This window comes from Haemaphysalis longicornis, unplaced genomic scaffold (assembly GCF_048455015.1).
Source record: "Haemaphysalis longicornis isolate Haplotype H1 unplaced genomic scaffold, Haemaphysalis longicornis Haplotype H1 scaffold_12, whole genome shotgun sequence".
Lineage (NCBI taxonomy): Eukaryota > Metazoa > Arthropoda > Arachnida > Ixodida > Ixodidae > Haemaphysalis > Haemaphysalis longicornis.
In genome coordinates, this window is record NW_027526225.1 from 91,379,612 (window position 1) to 91,400,675 (window position 21,064).

A 21,064-nucleotide genomic window follows, 5' to 3' on the forward strand; every position below is an offset into this window, starting at 1 on the left:
TATCTCGGGGAAAGTTAGTAGTACGCATGTAAGTGTTTTCACGAGTGGGTTTACTCGTATTGAGGAGTACGTACTCACGAGCAAGCTAGTATTCATGGCTACATATTTCCTTACGGGTGTCTTGTATTCACAAGCAACCATACACTTATCAGCTTGGACTCACTTATCAAACACCCTCTTTTTCCAAGCCTACACGCACTGAGCGTCACAGCTGTGTACGCGAGTTTGAGTACAGATGAGTAGATGTGAGTAAACACTCATGATTGTGTACGCCACATGTGCTGCTTGTTTAAGCGCAACATGGTCGCATTTTATTTGCTAACTTATGAAGCATTTGTAGCAAGCTCTTCTGGCAAGGAAGACTTTAACAGAGAATTTTTTCGTACACTGTGACAAGGACATTAATTTTCACTGACGGTCTGTGAAAATTTTGCCTGTAGCTTTCAAAATGTTGGGACCCTTGCCTTGTGGAAGAAAAAAATTAGCCAGTGTTGCAGGCGCTGATGTATGTGTGCCATCTTTAGCGGGTTCGTTTCCCGGCCGCGGCGGCCGCTTTTCTGATGGAGGCGAAAAGCAAAAACGCCCGTGTGTACGAGATTTCGGCGCACGATAAAGATCCCCAGGTGGTCAAAATTAATCCGGAGCCCTCCACTACGGCGCGCCTCATCGCCTGCGTTGCGTCGGCGCGTTAAACCCCACAATCAATCAATCAATCAATCATCTTTAGTTTTCATTCATCTTGCCTGCTGTGCAAGCCAATTTGTTCCGATTCTGATTAAACTGCCGCCAGATGTAGTCTTCTTCCTGAAGCAGCTGCAGCTACTCAACAACACCAACTTGTCGTTGAGAGGTCTTGACAGCACAGACGATTAACAGAACAGACAACACAACATGTGCTCAACATTTGAGCTGTGATGAATTTGTACATACTTAGGATAATGAGCATCATGATACTACTTTATTATCGTGGTGTGGCATACTTGTGCTTATTGCATTCACAAAATGTTCACAAACTGGTAAGATTTTCGACACCAAAGCGGCAATTAGCTGCCATATTTAAATTTGAATATGAGGAGTGTGGCTTTACAAAAACTCACCATTAAGTGGCTTCCGGAAGAAGACGACGGTCGTGCCATCTTCCTCGTAAGCAAATGCAGCCGACAGGTCGTCCTGGCCACCGTAGAAGGCGTCCGTGCGAGGGGTGGAACGATCTCTGGTGTACATGTCCAGCACACGACTCAAATTTCCCCTCGCTGCACCCACCACGATGTCAGTGCAGTCCATTGGGTGGAAATCTGCCCGAGGAGTGTAAGGCCCGCTTGGAGGATAGCGTCCCGTGCCCACATTTAGGCTACGGCCTTCGGCCTTGCCACCACCCGGTGCTTTGGTTGGCGATGCCTTGGGTTCTGGTTTTGGCTCAGGTTCAGGCTTAGGGGTTGGCTCGGGTTCTGCCTTGGGCTCTGGTTCTGGCTCTGGCTTTGGCTCAGGCTCTGCCTTGGGCTCAGGCTCTGCCTTGGGCTCGGGTTCTGCCGTGGGTTCAGGCTCTGCCTTGGGCTCAGGCTCTGCCTTGGGTTCAGGCTCTGCCTTGGGTTCAGGCTCTGCCTTGGGTTCAGGCTCTGGTTCTGGTTTTGGCTCCGGTTCTGGCTGTGGTGTAGGTTCAGCTTTTGGCTCGGGGGTTGGCTCAGGTGCTGGCTCAGCAGTTGGCTCAGGAGCTGGCTCAGGCTCCGGCTTCGGTGTCGGCTCTGGCTCTGCAGACGGCTCCGGTGCTGGCTCTGGTGTCGGTTCCGGCGCAGGCGCTGGTTCGGGTTTTGGTGCAGACTCAGCCTCGTGTTCTGCAGCAGATTTGGATTTCGACGTAGGCTCAGGTTCTGGAGTAGGCTCTGGTGTTGGCTCAGGCTCCGGCTTTGGCTCAGGACTGGGTGTATGTTCCTGCTCGGCAGAAGGTACTGGCTCGGGTTTCGGTTCCGCTGTAGGCTCAGGTTTTGGCTCTGGAGTTGGCTCAGGTGTCGGCTCAGGTGTTGGCTTAACGTCTTGCGCGTGCGCTTCTGTGTTTGACTCCTCTTCAGCATAGTCATCATCATACTGCGTTTCAGAAGGAGCCTGACGCTTTGAGCGTTTCTCAATGGGGAGAGATGGGAACGCCTTGCACGCATTGGTGGTGTCCTTTGGCCTCCATCCAACGGCAACATATGATGTTCCCTGGACCTTCATAACCATCTCGATCTCCGAGCTTTTCTGAAAGGCCAACAAGGTTGTGTGTCATGGACATCATTCAATATGGAACTACTGCCGAACTGTTCATCTTAGGCTACAAGATGACTTTTTTGCCATTTTTTTTCCTGTAAACATTGTGCCACAGCTCCGATTCGCATTCTAAAAGCATGCTAACACTTAAAACAGGCTGGTTTAGGTGTCAGCTTTGCCTTTGCACATAGAAGGGTAACAATATGTGTGCAGTTCAAGAGATGTATTCTCAGCACCACATGATGACACTTACAGGCAGTATTTTCCAGTACAGGGTCAACTTGTCCGACAGTTTTCGGCTGCGATAGTCTGACCACTTGAGCTTCTCCCTAGTCACCGGGGATTCTGTTTGAGTAAGGAAAGCACCAAGCAATTTGGTTAATAAGGGGGGCACATGGGCCTTTGGGACCAAAAAATTGCCCGAAAAGCATTTTTTAGTCGTCACTTTTTCCTTATTTTGCACAGTTTTTCTTCTGAAAAGCTGGTTTTGAACAGTACCAGGTACTTATAAAAGCCGTACAGGTGTTATTTTACTCAAAAATATTACAATTTTTTCATGATTTTCTCATTTTTTGTCACGAGCGATATTGCAGCAATAGGAAATTCTTGAGAGGTACATCCTAGCATGTAGAGCAGCTAGAAAGATCATTTCTTTTGCAGCATGAAGCTCAATGGTTAAACTATCCAATATGGGAAGCAGATCTTGCACGTTGTGTTCCAGTAGTCGCTTAATCAGCATTATTTTTAATTGGTTAGCAGAAGTAGTTCAAACCTACAAGTTAGAACTGACGAAACTTTTATGTGATTGCAAAACAAAAAAACTGCTTCCCACATTTCATTCTCCACAACATCTGGTATCTCTATTCATGCCTTACTGGTAATTTTTCGTTGATTGGTTTTTTCCCCATTGTTCTCAAGAACAATCAAGAAAGTTTTTTTTAAATTATCTCGGAAGCTAAAAGACTTCATCAAAACTAATTGGATATTTGAAATCAGCTAAAAGAATTGAACAAGCACAGAAAGTTTCATACAGATTGGCTGGAAAGCAAAAAAAAGTTTCTAGAACCAGTGTGCCCCCTTAATTAAATCGGCGAAATTCACAGCAGGGAACTGAGAAATAGCTGACAGCATGCATTAACTATGCTGTGTTTGGTTGTTTAAAAGTAGCACAGTTGCGCATCAAACAACAAACTTGCTTCTCCAAGCGTACCTTTCTGGCATCCCTCGCCGAACCAGCCCATCTCGCAAAAGCACTGTGTGCGTGGGTACGATAATGCGTCAATGTTCTGGCAGCGTCCATGGGTCCCACAGTCTGAGTCAAGCCAGCATTCATCTGTGTCAACAAAGTAGGCACGATTAGCCGGTTCTGAGTAGCACGTCATATATAGGCTGCATTTGAGACAGCAAGGACAACCACAAAAACTGTGCCTTGTGGCCTTTACAGCGACTATTGAATTTCGCACAGATAGCACGCACTCTGGCTGTAAATGCATAATTTAAGTGAACAGTGACAAGAGAAGATTAAGTTATGCTTAAAATATTCAATGATTTATGTGGACTTCTATTCTCAAATGTTGTTATGCTGATATCGAGTCAATGAGTGTCTATTTTAGCCTGTTACTTTTACAAGTTGCATACGATTGCAGTTGATTTCCTTGTTACTCCAAGTGCCTTTTTACACAAACCTAAGTTTACAAATCATAAAAAGGGGCATGAGAATGTAGCATCTATCTTTCTCCGTCTATATATTTATTTTATCCTAGTATCTCTCCCGCTTCTCTTGGGAACCATGCACCCTTTTCGTTGACCCTTTTCGTACCAACACACCTAACCCCAAGTGTTTCCTTTATTAGCTGAAAACATATTTAGATAACAAAATATAACACAACAAAATTACAAAATATAACAAAATTCCTGCTAGGAAAAGTGACATTGTCACACAGATCTCGCATTGTTGCAACTAACCTTTGTATTGGCAAACGTTGCCAGAGTAGAGGTGATCACACTGACACCTTCCGCCTTCGATTCGGCCGTGACCGGAACAGATGACGTTGAACTCCGGCACTGTAATTGGATGGTAACCAATTTTTTGTGATAATCTGCATTTTAGTAAGTTACACTTGAAATATTTGTACTCCTCGGAAACTTTCTGTACACTCGTGGGTTCAATTCCAAGCCGCAGCGGCCACTTTTCTGATGGAGGCGAAAAGCAAAAATGCCTGTGTGTACGAGATTTCGGCGCACGTTAAAGATGCCCAAGTGGTCGAAATTAATCTATAGCCCTTCACTACGGCGTGCCTCATTGCCGGCGTTGTGTCGCCGCGTTAAACACTGCAATCAATTAATCAAATCAATTTTAGTACACTTGCCACGAGTGTACACTCAGAAAAAAAGCAATTTTAGTCACTTTTCTCTCGCGACATTGTGAAGAAATAGCATGCTGAATTTAGCAATCTAACCGCTGATGTGCGGTGTATTACTGTACCAGCTTGGTCGCCTGTTCTTGTGATGTGTGGAAAGCACGTTGGCATAAGACGAACAATTTTACTGAAGTGAGGATGATGCACTTGTCATTTGTCGCAGCTTCAGGACTTCACACGGGAATCACTTTTCGTGGTTTAAGCATGTGATGTCACTATACATGCTAAACTACCACAGCTGGAAGGTAATTTCCTGGTCAAAGTGATGGAATGGGAAGAAAAGCGCGAAAAAAAAAGGTACACGTTTATTGGGGATAACAAAAACAAATATAGGCCCATGAACTGCAGGCCTAGCCTAAATTTTGAATACATCAGTTTTTAAGGGCGATCGCAATGGACAAAGAGCTGCGAGGACCAGTGCGGAAGTCGCATTGTACCTGGAACAAGGTCGACGTCGGCGCAACTCCAGAAGAGATATTTTCCGCCCCATTCAGACGCTTGCCGCAGGAGACGTATAGAGCAGCCACGACAGGTGGTTGAACCCGGCAGGCGGAGCGTGTAGCTCTGGGCCCTGAACACAAGCAAGGTCATGAAAACAGTGAACCAGATCTGCATGTATTATTACAAATGCCGATATAAAGCGTACAGATATAAAGAAAGCCTACAGCTTATGTTGAAAAGGCGTCAGCTTGTTCCTTTGTGAACCTTACTCGCACTTCTTGTGAGTGCTTCTTGTAACACCTTCTCATAAGTGCTTCTTTTAACACCTACAACTATCTTGTTTAAATATTTGGGATAAATAGCCTGACATAAACTGCTTGAAACTGAGGAAACTTTTTAACCAATTGATTGCCATGCCTCTATTTTTAGAAATCTTGTTCATGCTATTTTGCTAACCAAGAAATTTAAGAATATGAAACCAGTTTAACAAGATCTACCATACAGAAACAAAGCATTCGATGAAAGGTCAATGCAGGACATATGTTGTAAGGTTGAGATTGATGTCATACAGCAGGTGTAGATTTTTCACTTAAGATTGGCTACTGACTTGACGAGCTCTATAAGGAAATCGCAAGACTATAACGATAATAAACTGGAGTTGCTAGAGGCCAATTCATCGCAGTTTTTCATGTAGTTTGTCAGCAGATAATGCGGATTTGTGACAAAGCCAACTTTGTTGCAAAAGCTATGTTCGTAATTTAATATAGATATTTCAGAAAAAAATCAGTTAAGTTGACCTCTGAGACAACTCTATCATTGTGCAGAGTTTTGTTTACTTCTAAAATTCCTTAATTAAATGTGGAATTGTAATAAATATTTTTCAGAGTTGCTGCCTTCCATCAATGAACGGGCTTCAAGAGAAGTAGTATGGTTACAGAAAACGGCTGTAGCTTGTTATTTATGTAAACTATACCGCAACAGATCATATGGCATCTGACTGTTCAGGTGACTACATAACTTTGGGGAGTCATGCACTCATGGACGTTAAAGGAGTACTGACACGAAATTTCAAAGCTGAGATAACTATGTAAAACGCTTCCTTTTTATCAGGAGATATCTCCCAGCAAGTTTCCACAGCAACCGTTCAGCGAAACATATTTAAAATCCATTTTAATCTTCGCCCACACGAGAAAGCCCAGAGCGGACCGACGTGACATCATCTGCTACTAGCCCCAAACTGCCGACGTCGGGGCTCCCGTGACGAAGCCGACGCGCTGGCTGTGGTTGGCGCGCGCTGCTCAGGCGTGTGTACACGTCATGGCTTTGGGACTGACGTCATGCTGCCCGAGCCTGTGGGGACGGCGACGACTCGGCCGGTGTGGGCGCGCGCGCGCTTCCAGAGCGGCAGCGATACGGCAAGAATGGTGACGTCACGTGATACCGCCTGTCATGGTGGCCACTCGACGTTCGTTTTGTCGAAACCGAAACTGACACAAATAAAGGACGCCGTAAATGAATGTTTACGCTGCGCTCGACCGTCTAATCTGTCATTTTATGATTAGTGGGCTGGTAGGCACGCATAGCAGCGAAAAAAATGTAACACGAAAATTTCGCGTCAGTACTCCTTTAAGTCCGTCAGCCAGTACCATGGGCGTTGAGTCACAGTATTAATACAGGTAGCATAAAGCTACTGCTCATAAGCAACTTTAGCAGTATCACAAAGCTACCGTGAAATGGATGGCCACTTGGTTGTCTGCTAGGCTAAAACTGTAGTCCATCCAACTTTCGTTAGGGTAATCAACTCAGAGGTGTCATAAAAGAAATTACAAACAATTGTGTTTTGTTACTTGCGCTCATTTAGACTTCACCCCCATCAATCTGCTCATATATATATATATATATATATATATATATATATATATATATATATATATATATATATATATAGTGTCATTAACCTTGCACTACCATTTTCACTGAAATTTTAACAGGTTCACTGTCCAATAATTTGAGCAGAGATCAATGTCAATCAATTTTTCTTTTCGAAATACCACAAGTTTCCGTCGGAGGATGTGTGCGACTTTGGGCCACTTCGGCTAAGGCTGTGCATTATGAAGGGAAATGGCTCACGTAGAATCGTCCAAGCCGTGATATTCCAAAGGCCCCGTGGTCAGGTCTTGCAAATGTTTCTCTTCAGCATCAAGCAGCTCCAATTTAAAACCTCCCTGCAAGAAAGCAAAGGTGAGACATACGAAGCCACACTTCCTGGAAAAACATACACTGGATAACAGTGCAAAAGTTTGACAAAACTGACAAATAACCTTCCTCATTGCCTAATCAAATTTTGACTCCGTTGCATACCAACATACCCATTCTCCATTTCTTTTAACTTAAAATTAGTACAGAAAAATCTTTTTGAACAAACATCAATTGAATATAGGTTACCCAGAAGCTTTGGTGAATGTATCGTGCATGCGAGAGCCTACCTTTATATGAAATGTGCCGGTGGGACATAAATGGTAATTTTTCCTTATGGTGGCAAGCAAGTCAAATATTTACAAATTCACTACACTACAGTTCACTACAGTTTTTACAGCAAATAACTGACAAAATCAAACTGGTATTCATGTGCCTCGAACGTTGTCACAGTTAACGGTAAGTGCATTCTTTAACCTTTCATTTGTTTTTGTTCATCTGTCCCTACAACAGTTAATGCATGATTCTGCACTTGAGGCATTGTTGAGCGACAGCGCAGAGTTAACAAGCAAAATGATGATAAATTCTTTTATTAGGAAGGGGAGGACCGAAGGTCGCTGGAGGGGGAAGAGGGGGAATAGGGAGGGAGGTAGACACCCACTAAATCACGCTCGCCAGGCCACTGGCAACGCCAAACTCGGCTAAGGTCACCAGGTGTTGAGGATGTTCGAGAATGTCCCTATGTAATGCTTCCATATCTGAATTTTGAAAAACACTATGGTTTAGTCTATGAAGATCAAAAGCTACAACAAACTGCATGGAAAGTGGTGCTACCTTTGTTTTTTTTTTTGTTTTTTTGTTTTTTTTCTTAAGGCAACCTTACTGGAAAACATTACAACAAATACTTGGACCGATAGTCAAAAAATAGTGTCCAGGCATTTGGACATTGTGCCTGTCCACAGTTGAGAATTCACTATTTCCAGTCAACAGCTTTCATCCTTGCCAGTCCATGATTTTATTTTGCTTATCTTGTTCTGCACAAGCAAAATAAAATCATGGACTGGCAAGGATGAAAGCTGTTGACTGGAAATAGTGAATTCTCAACTGTGGACAGGCACAATGTCCAAATGCCTGGACACTATTTTTTGACTATCGGTCCAAGTATTTGTTGTAATGTTTTCCAGTAAGGCTGCCTTCAGAAATAAAGAGAGAGAAAACAAAACAAAACAAAGGTAGCACCACTTTCCATGCAGTTTGTTGTAGCTTTATGTGCCACACATTGGAAAGGAAATATGCAGACATAAAGTCAATGCGAAACGAAAATCACCCTAAATTTTACATGCAAAAACATGACTTTGAGGAGTTATTTCAAGGGCACCAGGCCAAAGCAGCGCCAAGTAAAAAACGATAGACACAAATTGAAAAACCGACGCGGAACAGGTATTCTTGATGAACTTAAAAGGAATATTTTGGCAACATGATAAGAACATAAAATTGTAAAATAAATTAGGCACTATAACAGTGTACCATTTTCAGATGCAATTTTTAGACAAGTTTCAGTCTTCAGATACAATTTAACAGGTTGTGTATAACTGCTTTGCCCAATCTCTCTTGCTGTACGTTTTGAAGGGATTGCAAAGACAACATACAACTTTGTTGAATGTGAAAGAACTAATCCACTTAGCTTCATTCCAACCCCGAAAGATGTCTTATGAACCGAAAAAATGAACAAATATTGAGAAATTTTTAAAATTCGCTCAATAATGACGTAAAATGGACAGGAGTGGCACAATGTGGCCCAGCACTAAAGCATTGTTATGAGTGTGTTAACTAAACATCAGCATTCAATTCCTACAATCAAATGGAACTAGAGGCTTCACTACAATTAACCAGTCATGCTTCTCGGTCGTGGCTCAACTTGGCTGCCTCAAATCACACAAACACGATTCTGTGACGTCACAGAGAAATGGCCGGAAAGTGACTGGCGAATCGCAGCTTCTTCATTTGTTTTCTTTAATATCTCGATTATTTGTTTGAAGTTTACGATAAAAGTGGTATCGCTGTTACCAGAACAAAGCAGTCAATTTAAAGAGCTAAACTTGTATTTTGTCTTCCGGCCTCCTTAAACTCCTTTTCATACTGGTTATGCACCATGTAGAACTACAGTAGAATCTCGATAAAGGGAAATCTCTTAAAAAGAAGGGTAGCCTGTAAGTTGGTTGGGTTTGTATTCAGATAACGTAAAAAAAACTTTTGGTAATTGGAACTAAAATTTCCGTGTCACCATGTAAACGGAACCGAAAATGGAACTTCTTGTCAGACTGATGGCCATGAGCATCAGCTGCTGAAGACCCTGATCCCATAGAGTTTCTCACAAGCTTATATTGAGAAACTCTATGCCTGATCCCGCATATGCAGTTGCGAGGACTCAAACAAAAAAAATGATGCATTTTTAGTGCACAGTCTCTAATTTTTGCCAAATAATCTTTGTGAATGCTGCACCTAAATCTCTTGTAGTTTTCTAGCTTTCTGAAAAATTATCTGCTGCATTCACCTTCTAGTGCTTTGAGTTCCAGGATCTCTCACAGTAAATGGAACACCTGTTAAATGGAACTAATTTTTTCGGTGCCTTGAAGTTCCATTTATCGAGACTCTACTGTATTTCCAATTTGCCTTAATACCCATTCTTCAGGAACTTATTATGCTTGCTTTTGTATAATGAAATATTCATGGGCTGCTGTACGTCGCACTTACCTTATGTGGATATGCCAAATGCCACGTGACGTTTATCGTTGCACCAACAGGTAGCGTTGTGACTATGTCACCTGCAGAAACCACAAAAAAGAAAGAGAAAAGCAGCATTATTAAAGCATCTGCTCTGCGTAAGGTGGTGTCCACGCAACAGTAATAGTAATATTTATTGCTAGATAGAATATATAACCAAGAAACTTATATTATCTAATTAATTACCATATTATCACATATAATTGCCACAATGAGTGGAGCACGTTCTAAAAAATCCCTCCACACACAACATCTCACATTGGTTAAAAAAAAGCGGTAGCCAGATTTTGGTACTGCTAGTTTTTTTTATGTGTAGTACAAGCTCCCTAGCGTGCGCTCACTTCTCAGAAGTAACTTGGAGCAGCAGTACCGAGACACAAGATTGCTTGTACCACATAGCGATGATGCGTGGTCACGTGTGTATTGAACAAACAGGGCTATGTGCCAACATTAAGAGATATTCGTGTTTCACTAACACGGTAAAGACGTTTTATTTTTTCACTAGAATCAGGTGCCAGGAGAGTTGGTGGAAGCCTTCTACATTTCGTAATGGAAGGATAAATGAGATTATCATGCTCGCGGCCGATAGAATTTCACCCTATGTGATGTGTTCTTCTGTAGGTATTGTAACAAAGCCCATATAGATACACGTTTTCTTCTGATAAAGCTTAGTTGTTATAAACAGCGTTGTGTGTGCCCGCCTCTGTAGCCCCTGTTTTTCGTCTGCACTTCCAAACATATATACAACGCTTCAGAAGCGTCCTTGGGCAGCAACAGGACATATCAGCGCTGACGGATACGTTGACTCCTGGGTGTTAAAGCACTTCGCCTATGCGAGGAGGCGTCGGCTTTCATCAAAACACAATCAAGCGAGCGACACCCCTGGCATGCCTTTAATCGGCATTCGATATGACGTAAGGGGAAACCTGTCCCGCCAGGGCAGAGGAAAGTCTGCGCGACGACAATAAGAATAGCGGCACGCGCTGCGGCGGCTAATAGCTCTCCAACGGGATCCGACGCCAATACAAAATCGCGCGCGCCGTCGCTACGTCTGCGCATTCCGCGGTCGTAGGCGCGGTACGTGGTTGCCGCGCGTCCTTGGAGTCCGCTTTTCGCCGGCCAGCTCCTCATCGAGGTCAGCTCTTACGCCGTGGTCAGCCGGTCAGCGCAATGGCGGCCGCTGGGCTTCGCCGCCGGGCGCGCGCGCTGGCCGCGCCGTGTACCCCCTACGCAATGCGCGGCGTCCTCCTGAAGGTTGGGTGCAGTGGGCGTTGATGCCGCGACGGATAGTAAAAACGAGATTGCAAATATACCGGAAACTGATAAGAGCTTCGCGGCATCTCTCCCACTTCTCGAATCGTGGAGAACACGTTGTGGAAGCTGGGACGTCCGTCGGAACACGGCGTTCACAGTTCACAGAAAAATACATCCGAAGTATACGGCAGGACATCGAGCGTGGGGCTCGGACGTTTGGACGCAAAATGGACGTCCCACGGATGTCTGTGGTCCAATGGGCAGCGTGTATACGCGGCGCGATATAAGATCACTGGATGCACGCGCTGGCACACTACTCTCCAGTCATCCAAACTGTCAGGATTTATTTCTCGTACGTACAACGCAAATCTGGGCGCGAGGCAGCCCAGAGGCAGCCCTTTTCTACAACGCAAATCTGGGCGCGAGGCAGCACGGCGGTTCTGTTTAAAACCTGAAATGACGTCCCATTGCACGGAAAAACGAAACTATGACGACGATACGCTGCGTCAAATATCTAGCAGCACATGCAACCGGGAGATCACATTTTATTCGTTTTTGATACTTTGGGTTGAGAAACTTCGCGGCCCGCACGAACGTGCCAAATTCCAGCAGTGGAACGTTAGCGAGCGCGCTGCACGGAATATCGAGGCGGGCACAATAAATCGTAGCGCAGCTAGCGCGCGAGCAGCGCCGGTCACAATTGATAAAAGAAAAAGAACGAACGGGGTAGCCCGCCGCGCTCGCGCGTTAGCACGTTTCATTCCTCGCGGGCCTGAATCATCGCCGTGCCGGCGACACGCAACAATGGGACCCGGCCGACGAAACCTTCGCAACAAAGGACCAGCCCCTATTATATCGCGGCATTGTGGCAGTGAATTTCTGCGCACGTGCCTAGAGGAAAAACTTGTTCAAACGGCATGCAGATCCTGCGCCTTCCCCTCCTTTGTTTTTTCTCTTTCTCTCTCCTGTTTGCGTCTTCCCGCAGGTATGTGCGGCGACTGCCAAGCAATCGTTAACCGTGCAACCAACCGCGTATCCTGCTTTCGCGATTTCAGTCTCTCGTTTGTATCCTGGACTTTTTTTTTTTTTTCTCGCGAAAGGGGCAAAAGAAAGCTGTGGCTGGCAGGGCCTACTTACGTAAGGTGCCTGTGGCTGTCGCGCGAAATAGGCTGCGGAATTCGGGACGCCTGTATAAAGTTGTAAATGCACGAAAAAAACGCATGCCGTGCGGTCAACCCATAGCTAACCGAAGCGCAGTTCGTAATGCGCGCCAAACGAGCTGCGTTACCGCGGTGCAAATGTTTTGTTGATTTCTACTTTTAAAATCAAAATTAAATTATTAAAATATGTCTTCGTGGGGTATTTCGACATTTGAAAGTATTTTGTAACAACTATATGCTTGCACCGTCAGAATATTGAAGCTCTACGGGCCGGCATCCTCCGTACGCCAGCCCTACCCTAATTAAACATAGAATTTAATGTTAATATATATTCATGAAACTTCGCGTTCTTGAAGGATCGCCTGCGTTGACGAAGAATACGCATAAAATAATGTCCACTGTTTAGGTCGCCGGAATGCCTACTTGCGGATTTGCCGCCATTAAAAGTGTCGTCTGCTATCACATTGTGCATAGCGCTATGATTGTTGGTAAACCAGCTCCGTTTCATTCCGCATTATTTTAGTTACCGCCCCTGCGTTTGACCTTTTATGTGCGATGTGGTTTTAAATACAGGATGCAGCGCCACTGCACTTGTGTAACGTCGCGTCGCAGAACGCACAAAAAGGCGGGAAATTGAAAACAAACAAGGAAAAGTTGGGTTTTTCTAGACGCGTGCACATATACCCCAAAAATGGCTGAATATGGTCGGCAAACGAGGCGTGATCATGAACAGACGCAATTTCTTTTGAAAGCTTTTTACACCTTTCAATAGAGTCGTTCTTGGCATCGCAACACCGTTTTTATTTCACATTCAGCGGCGCAAGACGCCGAATACGCTCGCAGAGCAAGAATAGCAGTTAATAGAGCTCGGGAGAGAAAAAAAAAATGGCCGCGTATCTGCTACTTTCGTTGCAAATGTCGACTGAAGACGATAGTCGACTGGCGCCCCTGGCAAGTAAATGCATCCTTTCTCTTTCCCGCTCACCACTCATGCTGTTCCTCTCCCGTCTCGTTCCTTCCAAGATGACGCGCTGGAGGTTTGTTCAAGTAAATTTAAATTTACCGCGTTCCACTGCTCCCAGTCGAGTGCGTCGATGCCAGCGCTGCAGTACGGCGGAAACGCGCGTGAATCGAAGCACCGTACTAAACATTTATAGAACCACGTTGCCCCACTCCACAAGCGTTCCAAGCGGAACGTGACACCTATCTAGTGGAACGTACCTTTCGTTACGAACTGCCGTTTGATTTTTTAGGATTCCGCCTGGTAGCGCGGGCAAAAGCAGGCGACCGTTTTCTGCTGTGGATGTAGTATTTTATTTCTATCGCAAAAAGCAGGCATCCGTAAATTTTTTAATAAAGGAACACTGCAAATAGCACTCATGTATTGATTTTCGGCCTTATATTTGCGTAACGTCTTGTTCTTGTTCAACAATGTTGACAAGTATGAACATTAACACCAGACTTAGACGTTTAGATTTGGCTGTGAGTAACCACCATAATATAATACCATTGCGCGTATAATGTTCAACTCTGGCCGGCTGGCTGAATCGAGTGACAGACGGACAGACCAAAATTTTCCCGTTCAAGTAGCCCAGGAAAGACTATCGTCTTTAAAAGGACAGCAGTATTCGTGCTTCTGATTTCGCGTTGATTTGAGTGCTTTAGGGCCCACTCTGAGCTTCCAGAGTTCGCTTTACGTGCTTGCGTGTGCAGACGGAGGAGTGAAATCTCATAAAAGTAGGGGAAAAAAGTAAAGCGACAAAGATAACAGGCGCGCGAACAGTACTGCTCGCGCCGCCGCGGTACGCACCGCCGCTCGCCGGTGTAAACCGGCGTAAAAACTTGCGAATTCGTGGCCAGGAAAAAGGAAATTAGCGCGCTCTACCGAGCGTTCCCGCACTCGGCTTCCCGTTTCCTAGTCGCACTTTCGCGAATGCATCGGTTGGGCTTCGTACGTCTGTCTGGTGCCTCGTCGTGGGTTGTTACTCCGAAACCCCGCTTTCTTTTTTTTTTTCTTTTCTTGTCCTCCGAGGTACTTCAAATGTTTGCGAAGCACTTCTTGGGGTTTCATTTCCTGGTGTCGCGGTCACGCGGTGTTTGGTTTAGCGCATTTCGAGCGTGTGGGTTCTTTTTTTTTGTGTGTGGTTTGTTTGAAATGCCACGAAGCACACCGTAGCGAGGTCTTTCCTGCGGCGCCGTGCTCGAAGGGCGGAGACGGTTTCTGCCGTGAAGTTTGTCGGTTCTGAAAAACTCGTACATGCACAAGTGTGTGTGTACCTTTGCTAAACGACTGCCGAGTTATATAAGGCTGTGAGCGAAAGTTCGAGTATTTAGGCAGAGGCAGTCAAACAAGTCTTCGCATGGTGGGTCAAAATTAAACCGTGCCACGAAAAAGCAGTGGTATTCGTTTTCTGCTCTCGAAAAAGGTAATCACGAGCAACTCTGCTCACCCACACCGCCTTTTACAGCGGCGATAGAACGTGGCACATTCCGCAAGTGTCGCTAAACCGCGAATATTTAAGTGTCTATATATAATGACACCTAAATATTCGTGGCTTAGCGAAGTGAAGAGTAACTGGAAGTAAAGAGTAAAGTTTACTCTGGAACTAAAGAGTAACATATATGTTACTCTTTGCTTCCAGAGTGCACGTTCCCATGGGCACATGCGTCGTTCACCGCCGCCAGCATGCAGACGACACTGCCAGCAGACGACCGACACTCTTCGCAGTTGTGAGTTCCATGGCCGAAGGCCCGAGGCTACGTGCGGTGCGTGCCCTGGAAACCGGCTTTCGCCTAAAACCATTCCTTCGAATAGCCGCACTTTCCCCGAACTGAATTAAATCTCCAACGAGACGCTTATATGCCTTCGAGTCGGACGTTTCTTGGGCCGTCGCAATAGGAGGAACACGCAGTAGGTGGTCTCTCTCTTAATTTGACTCTCCAAAGCTGTTTTGAGCACTTCCTTGGCAGTCAAGGGATGTTCTCGCAATAGAAATTCAACGGGAAAACAAAATACGGACCTGTTTTGCAGCAGTTCTAAGAAACTAGCACTGGGGGTAGCGACGCATTGGCGTCTGAAGCCCCTCGTCATTGTCTTTTGCTCTGCCCTTAGCAAAAAGGCACCGCGGAGCTGGAGTGACTCGATTTGCCTACACAAACGTGTGAACTTCTGCCGGGGAATACTTCCATTTCGCACGTTGCTCAAGCGCGAACACGTTTTGCTATCATGGCGTTCAGAATGGTCGCCATATTTAGCGCGTACCAGTGCCTCACGGATCGCAGCTCGGCAGTCACGTGGCTCCAAATCGGAGCCGCGGCGAGGGCAGGCGTTATGCGCCTCAAGAGAGAGACGCACAGCACCGTGTAAATGGAAACATCTGTGAACAAAAGGTTCACAAAAGGTTAACAAGAACAAAATAAAAGGTTCACAAAAGGTTAGAGAGAGAGGGGGGGAGAGAGCTCCTGGAGAGCCGTGCTGCGCATGCGCGAGGAGGATTCGATTGAATTTGGATTGGATTGGATTGAAATGGATTGGATTGGATTGGAAATCGTTTTAGCAGCAGTAAGCACTCTCACGGGTGATTTACGATAAGAATAGTGCTTCGCCCACTCGTCATGATTCACTTCGTGTAGATGCGTGAATTGTTTAACAACAACAAGAACGAAGATATTAAAAAGTTTCAAGTTTCGCGCCACGGTGACTTAATATGGGCCAGCACTATGAACAGATTTATCAGTACGTTAACTGCACTTTAGCGTTCAAGAGATACAATGGAACGGGACTTGAGGCCCCACTACAATCTCCCAGCCGAGCTCCTTGGCGGTGGCTTGCGTCGGTGGCGACCGATTGCACAAACAAGATTCTATGGCGTCATAGAGAAATCGCCTGAAAGTGGCGGGGGGTCGCCACTGTTTCATCTGCTTTCTTTAATATCTCCTTTACTTGTTTGAAGTTTGCAGTGCAACTGGTGTCATTTTATCTTAACAAAGTAGAATTTTTAATGAACCAAAGTTATATTTTGTCTTCTTGGCCTCTTTGAAATGAGTTTTCTTGTATCGAACCGTCCTCCACCCAGCCCTTCACGTGTCATGTGTAAGGTTCAGCGTTCTCAGTTTTTTTTTTTTTTTTTTCAGTTTTTACATTTTGTAAAAGTCTGGCTTACTTTTTGTTATTTTTCCTGAACGCACATTTCTGTTAATGCAGTAACTGGCACACGGGGTACCAGCAGGATGCAGGGATCCTGGGCTTAGCCTTCAATCTCGTTGGAGAAAACCACACGCGCAGGCTGTTATGCAGACGCTTCGGGGGCGCGGACCTCTAGACGAAAACTTGTTGCTTGGTTTTCGGGGCTGTCAGGGGCTGCTTTGGACTGGGAGCGATACGGTTGGATCTATTTCGTGTACGTTTACATGCGCCCTAAAATCAACTGAGCTCTTTTGGGACGCGTTTTTTTTTTTTTTTTTTTTGGGGGGGGGGGGGGGGGGGCGACATTAAACACAGCGTGAAGGGAGCGGGGTATTATTTGGAGTCCCCTGACGATTTGATTTCATGGAGAGTTTCACAGCCTGCATTTGTTCGACAACAGCCGTACGCGTGCATTCGCTATATAAACGACGCAGTGTATAGACCAGCAGAAGATTTCATCGCGTATTTCTGTACCACTGACTCAAGATGTCCCACTTGTAGTGAGTAACAAACCACAGTGAACAACGTCGTGACAATTTGAGCAATTGCTGCCGAACGCTGCACTTCACGCTTGAGTCTCACAACACGTGGAATAATGATGCCCATAACGAGTACATACCACCGTCTCAGTATACCAGTGCTTGGGCTCATTAAAATTGAGATTCTTGGGTGATTCCCCAGAACGGTATGTGTCATCAAAGTTCTCTGCTTGCGAACCACACCGAGCTATACTTCTTTCAAGTTAAAATGCGTAAAGTTGTGCCTTGGTCCTCATATACATTGTAATTTATTGTTTCCGCCTTCGAGAAGTTGGCTTTCCCTCATTATTAACGTGCTTGTAGCAAAGCCCCATTTACAGGTAGTTTGCGGATTGGACAATACAAAAACCCCGGAATCTCCCGTTACAGCGGTCACGCCGCAAAGTGGTAACGGGGGGACAGTGAAAATAGGCAGTTTTAGCATATCGTTACAGTGTTTACGTTGCCGTTTACCGTGTTTGCGGGAGTAGACTGCGCAGCGCGAGAGTTACCGCGAACGGTAACTTACCGGCACAGGCTTCACCGTCGCCAGCGCTTCCGGTAACACGGTAAACGGTAACGTAAACACGGTAACGATATGCTAAAACTGCCTAATAATTACGTCCCACCGAAACAACAACATCGTCGAAGCACGGATAATAAAGGAAGCACGACTGCCGCTCGATCAAATCGGTCATGTCTCTTACCCTAGCAGTCCACCCTCACCCTCATCTCGGCAAATGGCAATGCACGCCTCGCAATTTCGTCTCGCCCAGTTGACCGACCGGCCGAATCGACGGTGCGCATGCAATCTCGGCGAACCACATCCCTACACTTGCCGCCGCGGGCTGCACGGCCGGCCGTTATACAACATCGATCAGAGAACAGAGCCTCAACAAACGCCAGACTCGGCCGGCCGGCCGGTCATCGTGTATACAGGTGTACACAGGCGAGCGCGCATGCGTGACCGACGCGGGGATGAAACTCCCGCTATTTGAGGCAGTAACAGCGATATGCGCGCGCCGCTACAGCAGACGACGCACGTAGCAGACGACGCACGAAAGAAAACAAAAATGGCGACGAGCGGGGAAGAGGCCCGCTACAGCCAGCGGGGCTTCTTCTGTGCTCGACCCGGAAGTAACGGAAGCATCTTCTTCACTGGCGGGGCACGGTCCGCCGAGCGAGCATTTTCCCAAAAGCTGTTGCTCTCTTCATTTTCTTTTCGCGTGCGAACAACATGCGATAGGGACGTTTCGGCGACGGCCCTGTCGTGAGCGGGTTTTACGTGATACTAGAACCGCCCCGTCGACTCATTCAGTGCCGCGCATAGCAAATGTTTGCGTCTGTGCGCTCTCTTGTTTGTCTGAACAAGCAAGGCTTTGTGTCCGCATGATACGTGAAAAGAACAGGGCGGAACACGCATTGGAGATCTTACGAATTCGGTTGCGTGGCTAATGAGCAAATGTATCCATTATACGTATACATACCGCGACTAACAAAATGGCGAGCGCTGTTCCTAGGAATTGGTGTGGTAGTGTAAAAATTGTAGTGTAAACTACTTCGCTGTGGTTCGTGAACTTCGACAGCAAGGAGATATATGTTTTTAGTGCGCTGACCACACGTTTTAGTTTTATTTAGTCGAGAGTTCGACGAAAATTCGTCTGGTCAGGTATCATGATGAGGACAAGTGCGGTCAAGTGCGGTCACTGACCAAGTCAAGGTAAAAACAGAGGCGTTTCGGAACCACACTGGAATCTGATCAAGGAACCCGTACGGGTCCCGAAACGTCTCTGTGTTTTCACCTTGCCTTGGTCTGTGACCGCACCTTCGTCCTCGTGTTTTTTTTTTTTTTTTTTTTTGCCTCTTTCTCCGATTTTGAGACCTCAGCTTCAAACATGAAAGCCGCGTTCTAGTGCAAATCATCACGTAGAAGCTGTCGGGCGCAGAGAAATGACTCTTACGTTTACACATTGCAAAGGGTGGAGTTTACTTGAACCTTTGAGCCGTGTTCGTCCGGAAGTTTTAGTACCGGCGACATTCGCTTCAGCATCACCACCGAGGTAACAAAACCGGAACAGCTAGGCTTAGTCAGAAACAGGGGAAAAATGGCGCGATTGCTTCAAGCGTGATTGGCAAAGAATAAGGAAACATGACAGTGCGGGGGCTGAAATAGCCAATCGTTTAAAACGTAGAGGCGGAACGGCGGTTGCACGCGACGGCCTTGCCTCGGCAGTGACGATTCAGGCCACGGCCTTCGTTAGAGTCGATTGAAGAGGCGGCAAAAGCAGCGCGCGACCTAGTGTGAAACAAACGTCGTGCTGAGGACGCCCTCTACCGCAGGGGGGAGAGGAGGCGCCTGTTAAGCTGGAGGATGAGTCACGCTTTTGGCGAGTGCGTCGAGAGCAACGCGCGACCGGCAACGTTTCGATTTGAAGGTTGTTTATAGTTACAGTGAAACCTCGATATATCGAACAGCGCGGTTCCCGCGAAATAGTTCCATGTAACCAGAATTCGATATATAAAATCACGCAAAAAACGTGCCATAAACTGGTTTGAATGAATAAATGAACGAATTGTGCAGTAAATACTTACTTGGTGCTTCAAAGTATTTATTCTTTTGGCTTAAAGTACTGCAGCAGGCTAGCCTGGCGTGTTATACACGACTTCCTCGACGTAGTCCAAACGTTTCACAAGCGAAAGGCCGGTGCCTTCGCTGCAGTAGCGGTGTGGTAGGGACAAAACCGCTGAAGCCTCGGTCGAAGTCGGGAGCGGGGCACTATCAGCGCTTGCGGGTACAACCTCGGCAGCGTCTTCGCTTGTGCGCTCAGTAGTAACCTCCGCTAGGATCTCCACATCCATCAACTCCGCCGTCGTTCCGGTGCTGTCGTCACCGCCAACAAAGTCATCAATGCACATACTTCGTGGCTCAGCACCAACAAAGCGCTCCAGCTGGCCCCATGTTTCTTCAAGCTCGCATTCTTTTTTCGCACCATCCAATTCTGCTTCGGTGCAACCGATGAACACCAGTCGGGAACGCCCATCGCGCCACCGCTATCCTCGAGGGTACTGCGGGATAGCTCGCCGCCTGTCAACAGAGTGCGAGCGGTCTGGGCAGTCTGGGGTGGCGGAGTTCGATATACCCATTTCATGTCCGTCCCAGTTCGAAATAAAAAATTAAAAATGCACGTGATTTTCCTCGTGATATAGAAAGTGTTCGATATAGGCAATAATTCGATATACCCGTGTTCGATATATCGAGGTTTGACTGTATAACCATGGGCGCTATTCTCGTGTTTTGTCCGTTTTGTGTCCGTTTAAAACATAGAGATAATACACGTTTAAAAAGTGTCCGTTTTGAGCAAGCCCTGACTGGCTAAAAGCGAGCACCCGGATGTGACGCCATTCATGCAAGCACGGAGGATCTATGAGCCGCAGCTTCTCGGAGCAGACGATTTGGAGCAGGCGATTTTTTGTCGCCGTGTTGTTGCTTCGTTGGCGGAACAATAAACACATAAAAGATAGTTTAAAATAGGTTCAGTAGTTTAAAATTTGTTTACAAATACAGTTACGCAAAAGTCAATCCAAAAGCCCACCTACAACTGGAAGTACGTCACAATTAAACGGACGCAAAACGGACGGTGTTCAAAACGGACAAACACGAGGATACCGCCCCAGGTATGTGAGTATCTCCTGCTAAGAGCTTCTCCTTTCCCAAACAACTATTTCCAACAGAGATCTGACACTAACCGCATCAGACTAGCAAACTAATTTTACAGCAAAGCTGTATATAGCTATCCGGCGGTGGTGGATGTCCATCAGCTCTACGCGTCGCATGGGCACGAAAAAATGCGCCTGCAGTTT

General features: G+C 46.0%; 2 protein-coding genes across 2 annotated transcripts in view; one reads left to right on the plus strand and one right to left on the minus strand.

Annotated features, from left to right (window-relative positions):
- The window catches only part of LOC144163013 (uncharacterized), a 63,749-nt gene that overhangs the window by 32,456 nt on the left and 10,229 nt on the right, over positions 1–21,064 (minus strand). The window contains exons 2-8 of the mRNA XM_077693786.1: positions 10,056–10,126; positions 7,236–7,330; positions 5,102–5,235; positions 4,210–4,308; positions 3,455–3,577; positions 2,498–2,589; positions 1,098–2,235 (exon numbers count right to left, since the gene is read on the minus strand). Of these exons, the coding sequence (XP_077549912.1) occupies positions 1,098–2,235; positions 2,498–2,589; positions 3,455–3,577; positions 4,210–4,308; positions 5,102–5,235; positions 7,236–7,330; positions 10,056–10,126 (1,752 nt within the window). The remainder of the gene's footprint in view (positions 1–1,097; positions 2,236–2,497; positions 2,590–3,454; positions 3,578–4,209; positions 4,309–5,101; positions 5,236–7,235; positions 7,331–10,055; positions 10,127–21,064) is intronic.
- LOC144163014 (uncharacterized) overlaps positions 1–21,064 on the plus strand; it is a 77,978-nt gene that overhangs the window by 16,670 nt on the left and 40,244 nt on the right. The window lies entirely within an intron of this gene.